Consider the following 18,283-nt stretch of genomic DNA (forward strand, 5'->3'; position numbering starts at 1 on the left):
ATCTCAAATCTTGATATTGATTTAATTCAATTTATCCATTGAAAAAGGCCAACAGTGTATTGAATTATGGGTTAAAGTTTCATTATAATGCGAGCCATAAGCTAAACCCTATCCATATATTTTCACCACTCTTTATGAATTTATATCATTTGGTTCATTCAATAATTTGATTTACCCGTCAACAAAAAAGGAAATTTTGTGAATGTATTCGGAAAATGAGTGATACAATTTCAGGCTGAACTGAGCTTGAAAGGTGAAAACATTGAAAATTTTTGTTTGCTGGTGACAAACTTGCAAGATGAAAAGGCCTTCCAGCGTCATCAAAAATCACTTAATCATAACAATGTTAAAGCTAAAGCCAGATTTAGTCAATCAAACCTTACCAATTACAAGCACTTTTTTAGCTATAAATCAGTTGATTGATTGACTATCAAAAAAGACTAGACTTTTTGTGTTCACAATGAAATGGCTTCCATTTCAATGTTTGCCTTCTTTTGCTTTGACACATCAAAAGTCTATACAGAAATGAAATACTTTATTATGTTGATTAGTTTTCCAAGACTTTTCTTTATTCCCATTCAATTGTTTAACTCTTCAACTGTTGAAAAAAACTGAGAATCATCAAATTTATTGATGTTAAAGATAAGGATTGAAGCGTTGATATTTCACTTGAAATAAATTCAGCAAAAGCCAAAGTTGAGAAAGTCTAACTTTCAAAGTCATCTTATCTGTAGTCTATCATTATTTGTATATAACATTATTATTGTTATTTTCACAACAATCAATTCAGACAACAGAATACAATCCAGAATATAAAAAATATCAAGAAAAGCTTTTCTTATTCAATCTTAAACTTCATATTCCTCTTGATTCCTCTTCATTCCAGCTTCTTCTGGGTTTTCACTTGATAAAATATTTGCTCATTTCATTGTATTTAAATGAGTTTTTCAACCGAAGCAACTGCTCACAGATTTGAATTAAAATGTCCTTATTGTCTTCAGATTTGGTTCAGCCTTTTGATTTTCCAGTTTACTATCAATAGTTAATTTTAAAAGTCAAATTGTAACATTGCTTTTGTCAATTTATACTTTGTTTTTCATTGTAACTGTTGTTGATTCACTTGTTTATGGATCGATTCCGTCATAAATTTTCAATCCATTTACAATTCAATTTTCATCATTTTACCAATTTCAATCATCTTAAGATTAAAAAAAGCCAAAGTCCAGTTACAGTCCACTATAAAGAGGTTTTATCAAATTTTGAAGCTTCTTCAGCTTCTACATTATAACAGACAAAATAATATCAATTGATTATTACGTGAACATTAACACAATTTATCATTGGTATCAATTGAAATTTGATTTCAAACAGTAGCATAATTGTAAACCAGTCAAGACTAATCATGGATACACTTGTAAGCAATTACGGTTAATTGGAAATATAAAACCAGGTAAGACAGTAAAAACATTAAGATGATTAAATATTGGTTGTTTGCAATAAGTATTCATCAGTCACAGTATGTAAAATGAAACCACCACTTGATCATGATTGAATCAATTTATTAGTTATGTCGCTGAAGCTGATTGATTCCACCTCTGATGAACCCATAACAAAAGTGATCAGCAGTTAAAGATTGAAATACAGTCTTGATCATGTTTAACTAAACAGCAAGAAATGCATTGCACTCGGCAATTAGTAAATCTTTACATTGGTTTATCACTTCGGCATGGTTAGAGTCCAACATTATGGTCTTGATATTGCCATCGATTGACTTGATGATGAAAATTTTGCAACAGAAAAAAAGAGAAGAAAAAAAAGTGTTAGAAATTTTTCAACAATACAATTGAATGAAAATAATAGATGATTTGGTAGAGATGGGAATGATGAAAGGGCCGAGGAAAAAAAATATAATGTTTGTTTCTCGATATCACATAATGATAATAATAATAGTGATAATAATAAGAGAAATGATAACTTGAAACTATCCTTTTCCCAGAGCTTATCCAGTAAATGAATCCGAAAACAGGGAAAAGGAAAGGAAGAAGTAAAAGGATAAACAAAAGAAACTGTAATAATCTTGAGGCACAGAAGAGTTGAGATAAAGTTGTCATTCAACAAATTCATCTATTTAAAGCCTATTGATCTGAAAATAAACTCATCCTTCCATCTAAATACAGGGTTTACCAGAATAGTTATAAATATATTTGAGTTGAGTATTATTGGTCACAATTTGGAAAAATCTGGCCAATTATGAATCAAATAAATCTAGAGAAGAAAATAATTTATTTAGGTTAAATAATCGTTCAACTAAAATCTGGTTAATGCTCCCTCTAATCGTCTGTTGACATCAACCTGATGTTTCTTTTGCCTTGTTAGTCAACCTAAACCTTCCAACTCATTTGGTAGGTATATTGTTATATTTTGATGATTAATTAGTATTTCTTGACTTGTCTTAAAGGAGATTAATTGGTTTTATGTTGAAACAATTTGCAATCAAAGGACAAAATTAGTGACCATCATAAGTGAAACAATGTGTATGATTATTTACTCCTTTAGGTTGTTAAACAGAGCTGTTTAGGCTGGGCCATTATTTGGGTAAGTAAATATTTTGAAAGTCTAATCATATGTTTGACCAATAATTTACTTGTATTTTGTTTAATTGTTTAAATACAGTTTTGGTAATGGTCAGTTTGATTTGGTTTACTTTGCTATATCTTAATGTTTCTATAGCATATTGAAAATATGTTATTGATTGAATAACAAATATCATGATGGATGAAGACATGCTTGATGAGAATGGTGCAAAAGATATGGTGATGATGATGATAAATCTTACCTTGTCAAGGGAAACAGTAATACTTCCTTCGAATGCTGAAATAGCATGTTTACATTTGAAGAAGAGAGCATCTGCTTTCAATCTGGGCTCGATTTTCATCTGAGAAATATATTGATACTTGCTAAACAATACATCCTCCATGAGATCAGAGCTGGATGCCTGTTGAGTAGTCTTGTAAACTCGAGATCGCCATGAATTACCCTGTTTTCGGTCCATACGCCTGAGGAAAGCAAGTAAAGTTTCTTTATCGATATGTACGTTGCCAACCTTTTCAGCAATCTTGGTTGACCATGAGAGCGCTTGTTGTATACCAAAGGGAGTTGAATCAATGAAGACGATACGATTGACTGCATTTGGACCGCGAATCGATTGAATCTTTCGGCCCACCTCAAAAGCAAACGCAGCTCCAAGTGAATAAGAGACGAAATCATAACTTGGTTCAGATGGCCATTGTTCCAAAATCCGTGCACAATAGTAATCAGTAAGAGTTTCCCAGCTTTTAACTATATCTGCATCATCAGTGAAATCAATGCCAAAAACTTGACGTTCAAGACCTCGAGCCAAGGGAAGCATACCAAGGAAATCAAATATTGCAGGCGGGAAGAAGAAGACAGGCCTTGGACCAGTCGTTTTGAGCGGTCTGAAAATTTTGTCTAAATCTTTGAATTCCTCTTCAACTGAACTTATCTCTACAGCAGCAATTTTAACCAAATTTTCAAGAGTCAAGTCATAGATTGATGCAGCCGCAAAGGATAAATTGTAAGTATTTTCAAGGTATTCTCTGACTTCAATTGCTTGCACTGAGTCCATACCAAGATCACGAAGGCGAAGCTTCAAGTTTATTACTCGAATATCTTTAACCCCTAGGATTCGTGAGACACGAAGCAATGCATCTTGTGGGTCACTTTGTTCATTCTCAACCACTGGAATGGCTGAAAAGGCTACAGAGACTGTAGATCCAAGGAAAAAGTTCAACATCTCTAGACATGATCGTATTCTTTGGGGCTCAAAGCCACCTACAGATTTTTTTTCACCTAAAGTACGAACAGCAATACCAACATCATCTACTGGACCCCACTGGATAGCTAATCCTGGTAGTCCATCTTTCCGTCTATTTTCACACAATCTTTCCATAAAACTGTTAGCGTAACCATAATTAGATTGTCCCAAATTACCAAGAGAAGCAATGGATGAAAAAGTGACAAAATAATCGAGATGTTTACAGTTTTCACGACTTAAAATATCCAAATTTCGAGTTATTTCAATCTTGGGCAAACAGACAGTTTTAAAAGCATCGAGAGTTTGATTTTGAAAAAGACCATCACGAAGAACTACTGCTAGATTAAAAATACCACCAATAGGACCCAATCTTGAGGCCTCCCTAATCAATCGAATCGCTGATTTGTAATGAGATGCGTCCAAACGGCTTATTTCAACCCTTGTATTTGGAACAGATTTTATCTTTCTTATCACATATCGTTGGTAATTTGTTTTAATCCCCGATCTTGAGGTAATAACTAATTTCCGAACGTTTCGCTCAACCATCCAAAGTGCCATTTCAAGACCCATTCCTCCCAAACCACCAATAATCATGTAAACCTTTTCTGAATCAAAAATGGTTTGTTTTAAACAAGGGATTGAAAACCCAGGTTTTTCGAGCATTGATTTGTTATCTTGTGTTGAATGGTTAGTGGTCGGATTTGATTCACCGCGCACTTCTACAATTAATTTGCCAATATGTTTGGCAGACATCATGTCACTGAAAGCAGTAGATACTTCTGAATGATTATATGTTTTGTAAGGTAAAGGAATGACCGAACCATCAGCCATTCCATCCATAAATATTCGAGTGAGGCGATCAACTTCATTAGCTTTCTTGGAAAATAAAAATGTTGCCAAACAAATAGAGTGGATTGCTATATTGGGCCGTAATATTGTTTGGTCTGAGAACAGAGGTTCAAAAACATTTTTTTCTGTAAAAAGGTTTGACACAAATTTCTGCTGGTTAAACTAGCTTGCGTTCAATGTTTTAACGAACTTACCTATTTTTTTGTCTGCATAAATATCGACCTTGGATAAATCTAGGAAACGTCCATGATCAGCCAACACTTGTAAACCAGCGTCCAGTTTTTCACGAATCAAAGAGTTGAGGACAACATCAACACCCCGACCATTGGTTTTACGCAAGATATACTCTTCAAAAGAAGTACTCCGAGAATCAGCAAAGCAATCATCAGTCAATTGTGGAAACATCCGCTGAACCATCTTTCGCTTTTTAGCTGAGGAAACAGTTGTAAATATTTTACAGCCAAGAGACAAACAAATGGATATTGCCGCAAGACCAACACCACCAGAACCAGCATGGATGAGTACAGTTTCTCCAGGCTCTAATTTTCCCCTCATAATCAAAGCATAGATAACTGTCCCATAACATATGGGTACAGTTGCTGCTTGAGCCAAAGACCAAGAATCGGGTACTGGGAGAGTAAACAAAAATGGTGAAGATTTTGGATCGATGAAGCTTGCGAAACCGTTACCACCAACAATTCCCATTATTCGTTGACCGGTGGCTGAATAGCCTGAAAACTCCATTCCTAAGCGGAAAAGTAGTTTATGGGGATAAGCGTTGGGTGGCATCAGTTCATTTGCTACCATAACATCACGAAAGTTAATACTTGAATAGGCAACTGTAATTAGCTCATTAGCTAGCGATGGATTATTTTTCAAGTCTGTAATCAAAGTATCATCTTGTAGCCATTGAACACTCCTGGAAATTGATTTCAAGTAAACATACTCTGAAGTAGTGAATCTTTGTTCCTTTTCAGGTGATAAGACGGAAATGCGGTGAAAACCCCAAACTCCATCCAGACAAGTGTTGATCAATAAATCGCGGTCAATCAAAGATTGGGTTAGATCCGTTTCATTAAAAGACTTGCCAGGAGTAAATATACAACGAATTTTATTCAACTCTGGTTCTAATGCGAGACAACTGGCTAATCCAAGTATACCATTTTGATAAGAGTCATCAGCAACCAGCCAAAGGCGACTTATATCATTAATTGAATTGTCAACAGTTTTCTTAATCTCGTCAAACCAAGAGCAATCAGATGAACCGTTTATTTTAATTATACGATGAGGCTTGGTTAAATCTGTAGGCTTACGTCGGTATAAAATACATCTTAAACCTGTTTCTTTACAAAAAGTTGATCCAATTTGAATATAATTTGATTTTTCCATTAATCCACTCAGTTTTGTGGATATTGATGGATCAACTTCAATTTTTAACTGACAAACATCAGCAAGTTGCTCTTCTGTCGAGGTTAGCTTTTCTCGAGTCAAAATTAGACAAAATTTGCCTCTCATTGTAGACACAATTGAAGATTCGCAATAATCTGAATATAGTGAGCCAGCCATTAAATCTAATGATTTATGCTTGTAGACAGTCAGGGTCATTTCAGTTCCAGGTTTAGAATCAGCAGGTTTGTTTAATTTATCAGTTTTTCCATCCACAAAGACACAGTTTTTACCAATCGCACTGAATTGTTGTTGAATATATTTTTTCAACATTTGAGAGCTAAAAGCATAATTTTGAATTGTTATCTTTGCTTCTTTCCGATTGTTGTCTGCAACCAAATCAATTAGAGGATGAACACAATCAGCCGGTATCAAGGTAATCAAATCATCGAAAATATTTTCATTTTGATTATCTTTCAATTCATTGAGAAAGAAATCAACTCTGTTTAGGATATTTAAAGGATTTTTTTGCAGTTTGAGAATATTTTGGTTGTATTCAGCTGGTATTGACTCAGAAAGAGTTTTAATTTCCTCCAAATCAATGTGTGATACATCTTTTTGTAATAATTTTGCATTAAACTCGCAATACCTTGTCCTCAGTTTAACCAACTGTTCATCGACATCAATCAAACTATCAAAGGGAGTAAATGCTTGTTGACCGATTCGTAATCGATCCTTTTGACCTTTGATAGGAAATTCTTTCACCTCCATTCCATCAATGATCAGACCACTTGTACCAATCAAACCAGGTCTAGTAGAATAGACTTTAATAAATTCTTGTTCGGATGTTAAGTGTGATTTAAATAAATCAGCATCGAATCGTAATTCACTGATTTTCGTTGGTACCAATAATTTTCTCTCATTTGACCAGAAAGCTTCCAGTTGAAAGAAACAATCAGCTAACGCCATCCAATTTTTAGTATAACTGAGGACAGCACTGGATCGAACTATTTTTACTGATGAAACATTTTGATAGCTGGATTGATAACGATAACCCAATATAGTCATTTCTTGGTAAAACTCTTCACGATTTAATTCCATGTCTTCACTTTCGATTGTTTTATTATAACGATAATCGTCTCTTTCTTGGGCACTCCAAGAGCTTAAGTCAAGAAGTGAAGCTGATCCAGTGGCAATAATATTTCCTGAAGTTATTATTTCAAAAGCTTTACTGTCTGGATCATAGACTACTGTGAAAACTATTGGATCAGTGATGAAAACTGCTCGGTTGATTGTAACATTCCACACTCTGAATGAAACGTCAAACGGATCCATGAATGCTCCCAAGTAAATTGAAGATAAATGTTTACGAATCAAATGGATGTATCCAGTAGCTGGGAAAACTACTCGATCATCTATAATGTGATCACTGACAGAGAAATATTCTGGATCCAACAAGTCGATTTTATGATCTGTTTTCTTGGGTAAATCAGCATAATGGTTAAATCTATCAATGGTTGGATATTGAACTGTATGTGACCAGCTAATTAAACCTGCTAATGATGGACAATCACGAGACACTGGATAATTGTAGGTTGGATACAGTGAAGACAATCTAATTTGGCAACCAAGAAGATAAACTGTTCCCAAGGCAGAATGAAAGGCTTCTAACCAAAGATTGGGTTCATTAAGATTTGAAGATTGGAATATAATGTTTCCATTTTGAGACAAAATTAGATTTGACCCAAGGTTTAACATCACCGATGATGATGATTGTGGAGGTGAAGAAGATACTTTAACTGTTGACGAACGATCTTCGTGTGATTTGTTGGTCTGTTTTAACTTTCCATTCAATTGCATTTCTTTCATTGTTGAACTGATTATTTCATTTCGGGACAACTTTCCTTCTAGATATTTGATTACTGCCTGCTGATAAGCTAAATTACAATCAAGTAAATTAAATGATAAGTTCAACGATTTAAGCAGATCGATAATTCCAATAAAAGTTAAAATAACCAGCGAATCAGGTGATAAGTCAGAAACATCACTTTTCTTGAGACATTTAATTGAAGCATCAATAGAGTTTTTAAACGGTTTGAAAGCAGTTAACGTTTTTAAATAATTTTTTAGCGAAGCGTCAAGTGAAACAGTCAATGTTGATTCCATTTGGGTCACAATTGCTTTATCCTGAGCAATAATAGCTTGTTGTTTATTAAGTATAACATAACCTCGAGCAACCATTCCGGTCGAGGGTTTAATTGTTGCAAGATCATCCAACAATGACAGACAATCAGATCGAGTTGCTTTCGGTTCATGTTGTAGCCAGTTAATCATCTTGTCGATTCCTTCCATGGTTCGATTACAAAAGCAAACCAATCGATATCCATTATGCGAAACAGAATTGTTTGATTTGTATTCAGGAGCATTGCAGGTTACAATTACATGAGCGTTAGCACCACCATATCCAAATGAGTTGATTCCAATATATTTTCCAGTAAAATTGATGGGTTTGGATACTGGAACCAATCTACCATCAAATAACCCAGCGATCTTTGGGTTTGGATTGGTTAAACCAATATCAGCAGGAATTAGTTTATTTTGAAATATTTTCACCACTTTAGCCACAGCAGTTAACCCTGAAGCTCCTTCAGAATGGCCTATAAATGATTTAACACATCCAACAGTAATTGGTTTATCGCTATTTCCTCGATAAGCTTCTAATATAGATTCACATTCAGCAACATCGCCAGCTTGAGTTGATGTTATGTGGCCTTCAATATAATCAACATCCATAGGGTCAATTGATGCCGCAGACAGGGCCGTTCTCATTAAGATGGCTTGAGTTGCTGCTCCAGGAGCTGTGATACCGGTCACTTTATAGCCATCAGCATTTGTTGAACTACCCAATATGGTTGCATAGGTTCGTTTAGCTTGTGACGACCACTGGAGTACAAGTGAAATTACTGCTTCACATCTGACATAACCGTCAGCATCAACATCAAGACATCGCGATTTACCTGACTTTGAAAGCACATCCAGTTCTCTTCCTTCGATGTTGATACCGAATCTTTGGTGAACAGCTACACCGGCTACAATAGCTCGTTCACATTGTCCTCTTTTCAAAGCCAAGTAAGCTTCGTGGAGAGCGGTTAGAGATGCTGCACAAGCCGTGTCAACTTGAAGAGTTGGACCAATGAAATCAAATGCGTATGGAATCCTGGACGCCAGTAATTGAATAAAGTCAACACGTTTGTCGGGATTAACCACTGTGTCAGCATCATCGGTAAATGATCCAACATAAAATCCAGTTCGTGTTGACCTCCAATCATCTGGTTGAATTCCTACATAAATAGAAGAATTAAAAATAAATGTAGATAGAAAGGGTTAAAGCATGGAAATCAATTTTTGAAATCTATACAATTAGCTATGGAATTATATCATGAGAGTTAAAATAAAATAAAATTGTTTCCTTGAACAAAGATAACCCACAATTTAATTTATCATAAGAGGAAGACTCGCCACTATTTTATATTTATGATGACAGCTTAAAGGTAAAACATCAATGTAAATTATGCTTTTATAAAAAAACATAACGTAAATGATAAAGGATCAATTTACCTAAGAGAAATTATTCAGTCAACTTAAATGCCAACTGATTAATCAGTAAAAGGTTAGACTTTCAATTAAAATTTAACCAATCCTTTCATTTTACGTTAATCGGATAATTGAATTGCATAGGATAAAAGGATAAACCCAGCTAGGCAACACATAATCAGCAAAAATCCGAGATCGACGGCAAAATACTATGCTAAGACTTTTATGCTTACAAGAATTTGAATTGTGTTAAGAAAATTAAGAAGATAATCAAACACGAGCATAAATGATTGTTAATTTAGCTTATTTAAATTACGGTAATAAGTACAAGCAGTAGTAGTTATAATGAAATTGAAAACAAACACTGGACTGACTTTATAGAAACATTAAAGTTGCTTACCTGCGTCCCAAAGACTTTCGTAGACGGTTTCATGGAGGATTCTGAATTGAGCATCAAGATCAGCAGCATCACGATCGGAATATCCGAAGAATTGAGCATCGAAAAGTCTAGCATTTTTTAAAGATCCTTTAGCTAGGCTGGTGACAGGAAAAACTGTTGCATTTAAAAACAAAGCGCAATAAGGATTAGTTTAAAAGATGAAACATTATGGATAAAATAATTACATTTTGAATATGGAAAATCCTCCTTTTCATACATGGGTTTCGATTGCTTTAAATTTTCCCAGAACTCATCTAAATTATCTGATTTAGGCCATCGACCGGAAATTCCAGAGATGACAATTTCTCCTTTACTCATTTTATCATATATTTTGGTTAACTTTACAGTAAAATTATGGGAAAAATAATATACTACAGTATTGAGATGACTTCAGTGTGAAGTTGACCAGAGTCTATTAAACATTGAAAACTGATGGCTAAATTTACTGTATAATGTTAATTCATTTACCTTTTTCCTTGATTATAAATTATAGTCAAAGGTGTCAGATGATTATATCGCTTTGCCTGATTCCAATATTATTGGCATGATTGGTAAGTTATGCAAGACTAGATTTCTTTAACCACCAATTCAATTTTTGAGTGATCAATCTATAATACAATTGGAATTGACATGAAATGATTTGTTTGTGATTTGTTAATGATTTAAAAATTTAGACATCTTAATTCATTGAAATTCATTGAAAGATCAATAGAGATAATTTAATGAGTAAAAAAGAGAAGGAGGATAAAGGTGGGAAGATAGAGACAGAGAAAAAATATATTGATTAAGCTACAATGGAGTTGATACATCAAAAATACAATTTTGAAAAGCATGGAGTTAATTGGTATTTCATATTAATTATCTGTCCATACTGAGCTTTGGACTCTTGATGATTGAAATTGCCCTGGTAAAGTGAGTTGATTTTCGTCTATGGTTTGAAAGATGATGGTTGTTGAAATTATAAAAAATGAAACAAAAGAAATGAAGAGAGTAAAGAAATGAATCCATGTCAGATTTATTTTCTAACAAAGGGCCACATGGTTCAACATCCAAGAATCTATTTACGTATTCAGTTTTTTTCATGGCTTTGCTTTTCAAGTGTTAATTAGTAGAAAGTTAGCTTCAAATCGCATGAAGGAATTATCGGTACTTTTATGTCTTTAATTTTGAACATCAAGTATCCAGTCGATTTATTGAGGTTTCCGAATTTTTGAACGAATCGACTTTTCAATTTCAAACTGCCTCACATCAGCTCGAGAAAGAAAAGCTTGTCTTTCAACATAACCATCTTTACTCAAAGTAGCCTGTTTCAATTCATCCTCGATTCCTTCTTCACGCTTGAAACTGTCCCAGTCCAATTTAGATTTTTGTAATGTTCCGAGTTTCGATTTTTTACCAAGATTGGATACCAAGTCTTTTAAACCACTTCGTCTAACAGGTATGCGAGAGTTAGTAGATTGAGCTGATGAGCTTGATGATGAGCTAAAAAGTAGAAAGAAAAAATTAATTACCGGACAATACATAGAGAAGCAAGCATGACATCACAGATAATACATTTGATGTTGCTCGATCACGAACACAAGTATTTGGTAATATAGAATCTAATGAGCAGTGATAAGACAATTTGGCTATGATTTACCTTATGATAGTTTTATCTTTAGGTGTCTCCTTAATAACGACAGTTTCACCAGCGAAATCATAGACCTTTTCTTCCGATTTTATTTCACTACTTGTCTTTGAATCTACTTTGGGTTTCGATTCTGTTTTATTTGAACTAGTCTGATTTAACTCAGCCCACAAGTCGTCAGCTTTTTTCTTCTTCTCCTCAATGGTCAGCTCTTTTTTGCCATCTTCAGAAACATTCTCGGCATTATCATTGGATGCCGATACTTTCCTCTTTCTTCCACGCTTTTTGGTCTTCTTTACTTTGTTCAGATCATCACCATCGCCCTCATCAGAACCACTATCGCTAGAGCCCTCGGCGTCATCGTCCTTATCAACATCATCTTGAAGGAAGAAAGAGGAAAAAGCAGAACAAGAATTAGCGATTGGTAAAATTTTTCGGCTAATATAATCACTCAACAAACCATCATTTTCTAGATCTTCTTTGCTGGGAACATAGTCTTCATCATCCTCATCATCGTCGTCTTCCTCTTCTTCGGTTGGATTCAAATTTTTGAGGGTGTCCATCTCAAGACAGCTGATCAGGAGACTATTGAAGCCAATAGGTAACAAAACACAATTATAAAAAAGTCGATACACTAAAATACAATTAGAATAATTAAATAATTATGGTCAAGTAAAACAGCAAGTAAAGTAAGAAGTACAACAAAAACAAGGTTGAAACTCAAGTAGACTTCTTGTTAAGGGATTGATATATAAATCACAAATCATCCGGCAAGATATAAAATTAATTAAAAATGGACTATTTTAAACCTAGATATGATGAAAATCATATAAAAGGTGTTTAAGGATCTAAATATAATTGTAATTGCAACAGGCAAATGTCTGAAAGCACTAATATTTACATTATTAATATTTGCAGCTCTGTAAACAATATTCCCCATATATTTTGTATGGTACATTTGGAAGCAACTCACCTCTCGGCCTTTAACGATCCCTCAATGGTCCCTCTGTTTACTTAGCTTTATGAAATGGGTTTTTTAATTAGTTTGATGATTACGATCAAAATTAGTCAGCTTAAACAATGATAAGGTAATTTAAGAAGACATGAATTCAATTTTCTCTGCTTGAGAGTTGATAGATATGAAATCACCGGTAAACTTGATGATTTTGAAGCAAACCAGGCTTTTGCATATTGATTAGAGCTTTATTGCAATTTTGTGAAGATCTACCACTTTATCAATTTCTATATATGCAAATAAAAGCTAAATTAAATAAAAAATATCATAATTATGCTATTAAAAGGATAACCAGAAACCCATTCAAAGAGTCTGCCTGAATGGGTAAAAAGAAACTGGTAGTGAGGATAACCGATACATCTATTGGGTAAATTTCCAACCTCTTATACTGTGTTTAGTTTTTTTTGTAAAATATAATAAGTATTAAAAGCATGATTGTGTGTATAATTAGTTAATTTTTACGTCTGTTAATTGCAAAAATTCAAGGTTACCAGCAACTATAAAGTACCGATTGATTCACTGGTAGGATTTTCAGTTCATGTAACCATTTTGTTTGGCTTTTTCTATCGCTTTTCTTTCAGCTGTTTTGTCACTCATGGCATCCTAGTGTTATCTTTTTATGCATCCATTTTATTAATCCTTTACTAATCTGTTTCTTTCATGTTTTCAGTAATGTCTTGAATTTGGATTTGTCAAAAGGTTGATCAAACAATCGTCAGTTTTATACTCTATTTGGAAAGAGAAACAAAGAAGACCCAGTGACCATTTCCAGTGAAAAAGGTAACACTCATCATCAGCCAAGTGATTTAGCAGATAAAAGAATACTTAACAAACCTTGAAGAAGTAAAAAAGAAAGCTTTATCATCGTTACTATTGGCAAAGGATCCCGTTTCTATTGGTGATGGATTGTAAATTGGTTAATTGTAATCAACAAAGGCCGATAATACGTGGTTCCCTTGCCCGAAGTTTGTATGAGAGGATGCTCCGTGAGGAACAGTTGAGAAATTTTGACAGTTCCAAATGGTACAAATGTGATTTAACCAAAGTCGATGAATCTATTGCTTCCAAGTTTGTCGAATTATCGTATGACACGGAAACAGATAATTTTATCAAAACGTGCTACCAGAAATCCGATTGGTTATTTACTCACATCTTCAATGCTTTGGCTCAGGCATTTTTGGGTCTCTTCATGACTGCCACCTCAATAAATGGATTATTGAAGCGAGGATCAATGTTTGTTTTCTCTAACCAACAATTCAGTCTCATCTACGATGAAATTAATTCAGTTGAATCTGACTCAGAATCTCTTCTATTGGATATTGGATCTGGAGATGGAAGAGTAACCTCAGTGATGGCCAAATATTTTCATAAAACATATTGTACCGAGGTTAGTCCAGTGATGAAAAGACTGCTGGCCAAGAGAGGATATGAAGTTTTAGATGTTGATAAATGGTTTGAAAATGATCTGTCTTTCAACCTTATCAGTTGTTTAAATGTGCTAGATCGATGTGATCGTCCATTAAGCATGATAAAAAAGATGAGGCAAAAAATTAAACCCAATGGACGAATATTGCTCGCTTTGGTTCTTCCTCTTAACCAGTATGTTGAATCATCAAGCAATGGACACAAACCCAGTGAAGTAATAAATTTGACTGGAAATTCATTGGAACAACATGCTCAATCATTTATCCAAGATTATATCGAACCAAATGATTTAGAATTGGTTGCCTGGACTAAAGTACCATACTTATGTGAAGGTGATCTCGAGTTGTCCTATTATTGGCTAAACGATGTCCTTTTTCTCCTTAAACCAAAACAAAGTTGATTCCAATTGTTACCTAATTGTGACTAAATCATCATAGACATTATTACATTATGAACGTCCTGTTAACTCGTAACGGATCAAAAACACCAATTTTTCACCGCATAACCTTTCAATGTCAATTTTTATTGAATTTTAACCAGTTCTTTAGTCAAGAACATTAATGTGCGAACAGCTTCATTCAAATTACACTTGACTTCGAAAAAATATCCTGTTTCTTTATACGAAAGTTGAAAAGGATTCAACTGCTTAAGAGAGAATATGCGTTTTCTCAAATGACAAAAATTATATCTGTTGATTGTTTAAGAAGTGATAATATTGATAAATCTGTTGAAGGTTTCATTTTGAAATTAATCTATCATTGCCAATTCAATTAGCCAAGCCTGTTAAAATGATCAAACAACTTCATCAAGTATTTAAATTCATCAATTTTTTCCATTGAGCCTATTGTATTTTAAATGAAGCTGTTTTTCTCTGATTTATTTCAATTTTTGATGCTTTAATGGACAAAGACGCCCCATAAAAGACAGAATCGCAAAGTTATGTGTTAAATGTGCTTTTTGACTGTTTCTTAATTTAAACATCTACTCCCATCTTTATTTTGCCTATTGCGCCTTAATCACCCTTCGATTTGCATATTGTGTCCATCAAATTTATTCCTCCTATTCCATCAAATGTAATCACCTTTTCTTTTGGTATTTTTTGTTAATTATTCGAGTTAAATCGTCATGGCCCACCTTTCAATTCTTTCCATAAAGCTTTTGTTTTAAAATAAACAAATTGTAAAACCAAACTTGATGTTTTCCTTTGCTTTCACGTGAAATTACCAACAATTTGATTTTGTCAATCGTTCCAATGCCATTTTACTTGACTATACAAAATGACTTTACATGAAATTATTTGATCAACTAATTGTCATAGAAACTTAAAATGCACATCTATACAAATAAAGGTTATTTTACCAATTTTGAGACGCTTAGACTCAGACAGTAAACACTAAAATTTCAATTTGATTTTGATTCTATTTTTTCATGTAAACTAGAGCAATTAATACAATGGATTCAAATATTGTGTCTGACCCATCGAAACAACCTTTCATCAAAATACGAGTAATTGTTTGTGTGGCCGCTTTCTTTATAAATCTCATATTCTGTTCTTGCAAAATGACCATAGTCGTATCATCGGTCTCTATAGTACATTCACATACTCGATCAGAGTCATTGAAAAATGAAGTCACCAATGCTGGGCTGCAGGACAAACTTAACAGTCGCAAAATCGATACAGAGTCTAATTTTAAATGGACTCAAAGTACCGTTGATAGGTTGATTTCAATAATGTTTTGTGGAGGTTTGTTTAGTCCTATCCCGGCTGGTCGATTGGCAGATAGATTGGGACCAAAGCGAATTGTATTGGCAAGTTGTCTCACGGCTGGAGTCTCAATGTTATTATTTCCTTCGGCTGTTAGATGGAATGTCTATGCTGTCTGTGCTCTAGGTTTTGTCATCGGATTCTTCTTAGGTCCTGGACTATCCAGTTACAGTGGTTTAGTATCTCGTTGGTCACCCAAATATGAAAAAACTTTATTCATCACAACCATATCTTCGGGTGCAATGATAGCCATGATATTAACAGGTCCATTCGTTGGATACTTATGTAGTCTCAACTATCTTGGTGGCTGGCCTTTGCCCTTTTACATTTTAGGTTCCGGCAACATTTTTATGGGACTTTTGTGGTTTATGATTGTCACTGATGAACCAGAAAACCACCCGTTAATAAGCCAATCAGAGAAAGAATATATACTCAAAGAACGGTCAACGATAAACGATAAAAGTAATTCAGTGAGTAACAGATGAAAGCTTTGCATAATGTACACAGATTTTTGTGTTGTAAAAAAAATCTCTTTTTTATTTCTTTATCAGAATAATCCTATTCCATGGGCACAAATGTTCCTTTCAGGTCCTATTTGGGCTTTGATTTTTGTTCATTTCTCTCATGGTTGGTTTAGTGCTATCATTGCCACCCAAGTCCCAGAATTTTTCAAATCTTTGTTGAAGATATCAATGTCACAGGTAGAGAAAACTTGAAGTGAAATAAATCCATCTTTATTAATGTCGAGTTACTCTTTTCTTTAAGGATGGTGTATTTGCAGCTTTACCTTACGTTGGATCATCAATTTCATTAACTATGTTTAGTTATTGTTCAGATAAATTACGTGAGAAAGGTATATTTTCAACTACAGCAATCAGGAAAATATGTGCCGATTTTGGTGAGTTTTTCATTGATTAAATGACTTTCAACTCTTTATACGACTACAAAATTTTCTAATTACACTTTTTATCTTTAATTTAAGGCTTCATTTTTGGACCATTGTTTCTCGTAGTGTCAACCCTTGTTGGTCACAAAACGAAAGCAGTGATCACTTGTATTGTACTCGCCAAAACATTAGCGGCTGCACAGATTGCTGGTAGTTATGGTGTTCACCTAGACTTATCACCAACCTATTCTGGTTTACTGGGTGGCTTAATTGATAGCATGCACAATTTTGGCGGTATGATAATGAATCAAACAGCTTATTACTTAGTTGGCGATCACCCTGATCTCCACCATTGGTCAAACCTTTTTCTGGTAACCACAGCTATTTGCATCATTGGAACCCATTATTTTGCTCTATTGGGTTCATCCAAGCTTCAACCGTGGGATCCAACATTTGAATCAGAAGAGAAGGCTTTTGATGATGACCAAAATGGACAATTAGCTGCTACAACAATTTACGATCCAGAAGTGTATATCCTTGACTCAGCATCAGGTTCAATGATTAATAGGAAATATTCAAGACCTTCACTGTCTCAGTAATGACAATATTAATATTTATCAAAGTTGTCCTCCACCAAAAAAGGATAATTCAATGAAAGGAGGTAAAAAAACAACCAATAATGTCAACATCAATTAAGTCGATGCAATCTGTGATTCTAATGTACAAATAGCTCGTCCGATATTACAATTATATTGATTTCGGTTAAATTGACAATCTTGTTAAACTGTTGAGTCTTCTGAATCTATTAAAATGTATCGATTGAATTAAATCTTTTCACTTTTTTCTCATTCCACATTCTGTTCCAAATAAATCTCAAATTTTCAGAAAATTGACTCGCTCTGAAAAATGCCTTCTCCTGTTAGTCATTGTAACATTATTCATATGTTTTACATTAGCCATTGTGATTATCACATCTTACTGTCAAGGTAAGTGTATTGCTAACTGTACGGTCGGCAATACTAATATTAATACTTAATGGAAAGTATAAGTGTTGCCATCTACAGAAATGAATCTCATTGAATGTACGATTTTGCTTTTATCCATTTCAAAGTTAATTGTTTCAATTTTAAAATGTACGAAACATGCAATTAGGTGTAATTTAATTTTCTAGTTCATATTTTTTGTCTCAATTTAAGCGAATTCGCTGGTAAAGATTATGCCAAAATTTTGAAACCTTTAGTGAATCTAGCCAGAAAGGAAGTTTCCCTGGTGTTTTTCCTGATCATTATGACGTTAATGTTGACTTCTATTTAGTATGCTGTTGGTATTTTTCATCGTGAATTAATTCCAGGATTAATCAATTCAAATAGGCATTACTTCAATTCACGGAACAGATGAACTGTGTAAAAGTAATTCAATTTGAAAGTGTATTACAGTTAAATGGATCTTGATTATACAGTTG

The 18,283-nt window shown here is 34.0% G+C and overlaps 4 protein-coding genes across 8 annotated transcripts; 2 read left to right on the forward strand and 2 right to left on the reverse strand.

The window, feature by feature from the left end:
* Nucleotides 1-1,226: 1,226 nt before the first annotated feature.
* On the reverse strand, nt 1,227-10,534 carry LOC107366193 (fatty acid synthase). 2 transcript variants are annotated; one of them, XM_015933774.3, is made up of 5 exons: nt 10,289-10,534; nt 10,065-10,217; nt 4,879-9,411; nt 2,837-4,779; nt 1,227-1,771 (listed from the first exon to the last, which is right to left on the reverse strand). In XM_015933774.3, the coding sequence occupies exons 1-5, from the start codon at nt 10,419-10,421 to the stop codon at nt 1,661-1,663; spliced, it is 6,873 nt and encodes a 2,290-aa protein (XP_015789260.1). In that variant the 5' UTR covers nt 10,422-10,534; the 3' UTR covers nt 1,227-1,660. The 2 variants fall into 2 exon arrangements, with proteins under 2 accessions (XP_015789260.1, XP_015789259.1); XM_015933773.3 differs by having other exon boundaries at nt 2,837-4,809.
* Nucleotides 10,535-10,786: 252 nt separating this feature from the next.
* Nucleotides 10,787-13,071, reverse strand: LOC107366145 (heterochromatin-stabilizing protein CFDP1). 2 transcript variants are annotated; one of them, XM_015933722.2, is made up of 4 exons: nt 12,704-13,071; nt 12,191-12,315; nt 11,743-12,109; nt 10,787-11,585 (listed from the first exon to the last, which is right to left on the reverse strand). In XM_015933722.2, the coding sequence occupies exons 2-4, from the start codon at nt 12,291-12,293 to the stop codon at nt 11,294-11,296; spliced, it is 762 nt and encodes a 253-aa protein (XP_015789208.1). In that variant the 5' UTR covers nt 12,294-12,315; nt 12,704-13,071; the 3' UTR covers nt 10,787-11,293. The 2 variants fall into 2 exon arrangements, with proteins under 2 accessions (XP_015789208.1, XP_015789207.1); XM_015933721.3 differs by having other exon boundaries at nt 12,191-12,364.
* A 24-nt stretch (nt 13,072-13,095) lies between these two features.
* On the forward strand, nt 13,096-15,360 carry LOC107366142 (protein-L-histidine N-pros-methyltransferase). 2 transcript variants are annotated; one of them, XM_025161663.2, is made up of 2 exons: nt 13,096-13,285; nt 13,416-15,360. In XM_025161663.2, the coding sequence occupies exon 2, from the start codon at nt 13,647-13,649 to the stop codon at nt 14,568-14,570; it is 924 nt and encodes a 307-aa protein (XP_025017431.1). In that variant the 5' UTR covers nt 13,096-13,285; nt 13,416-13,646; the 3' UTR covers nt 14,571-15,360. The 2 variants fall into 2 exon arrangements, with proteins under 2 accessions (XP_025017431.1, XP_015789205.1); XM_015933719.3 differs by having other exon boundaries at nt 13,096-13,267.
* Nucleotides 15,361-15,417: 57 nt separating this feature from the next.
* LOC107366140 (sialin-like) lies at nt 15,418-17,650 on the forward strand. 2 transcript variants are annotated; one of them, XM_089267778.1, is made up of 5 exons: nt 15,418-15,519; nt 15,610-16,405; nt 16,487-16,636; nt 16,701-16,833; nt 16,918-17,650. In XM_089267778.1, the coding sequence occupies exons 2-5, from the start codon at nt 15,623-15,625 to the stop codon at nt 17,418-17,420; spliced, it is 1,569 nt and encodes a 522-aa protein (XP_089123904.1). In that variant the 5' UTR covers nt 15,418-15,519; nt 15,610-15,622; the 3' UTR covers nt 17,421-17,650. The 2 variants fall into 2 exon arrangements, with proteins under 2 accessions (XP_089123904.1, XP_015789203.1); XM_015933717.3 differs by lacking the exon at nt 15,418-15,519 and having other exon boundaries at nt 15,563-16,405.
* The last annotated feature ends 633 nt before the right edge of the window (nt 17,651-18,283 follow it).

This window comes from Tetranychus urticae, chromosome 2 (genome assembly GCF_039701765.1).
Source record: "Tetranychus urticae isolate SD_2017Ah chromosome 2, NJAU_TeUrti_SD_1.0, whole genome shotgun sequence".
In the NCBI taxonomy this organism is placed as follows: domain Eukaryota; kingdom Metazoa; phylum Arthropoda; class Arachnida; order Trombidiformes; family Tetranychidae; genus Tetranychus; species Tetranychus urticae.

What these genes read in the sequence shown, in the direction of transcription:
- LOC107366193 (XM_015933773.3), bottom strand. Translation starts at nt 10,421, where the DNA reads ATGAGTAAAGGAGAAATTGTCATCTCTGGAATTTCCGGTCGATGGCCT. An exon ending in TTATGCAGACAAAAAAATAG is followed by an intron (nt 4,810 to 4,878) that starts GTAAGTTCGTTA and finishes ACCTTTTTACAG; the next exon opens with AAAAAAATGTTTTTGAACCT. An exon ending in TTACTGTTTCCCTTGACAAG is followed by an intron (nt 1,772 to 2,836) that starts GTAAGATTTATC and finishes TTCATCATCAAG; the next exon opens with TCAATCGATGGCAATATCAA.
- LOC107366140 (XM_089267778.1), top strand. Translation starts at nt 15,623, where the DNA reads ATGGATTCAAATATTGTGTCTGACCCATCGAAACAACCTTTCATCAAA. An exon ending in TAAACGATAAAAGTAATTCA is followed by an intron (nt 16,406 to 16,486) that starts GTGAGTAACAGA and finishes TTTCTTTATCAG; the next exon opens with AATAATCCTATTCCATGGGC. An exon ending in GAAAATATGTGCCGATTTTG is followed by an intron (nt 16,834 to 16,917) that starts GTGAGTTTTTCA and finishes CTTTAATTTAAG; the next exon opens with GCTTCATTTTTGGACCATTG.
- LOC107366145 (XM_015933722.2), bottom strand. Translation starts at nt 12,293, where the DNA reads ATGGACACCCTCAAAAATTTGAATCCAACCGAAGAAGAGGAAGACGAC. An exon ending in AGAAGATCTAGAAAATGATG is followed by an intron (nt 12,110 to 12,190) that starts GTTTGTTGAGTG and finishes TCTTCCTTCAAG; the next exon opens with ATGATGTTGATAAGGACGAT. An exon ending in AAAGATAAAACTATCATAAG is followed by an intron (nt 11,586 to 11,742) that starts GTAAATCATAGC and finishes TCTACTTTTTAG; the next exon opens with CTCATCATCAAGCTCATCAG.
- LOC107366142 (XM_025161663.2), top strand. Translation starts at nt 13,647, where the DNA reads ATGGATTGTAAATTGGTTAATTGTAATCAACAAAGGCCGATAATACGT.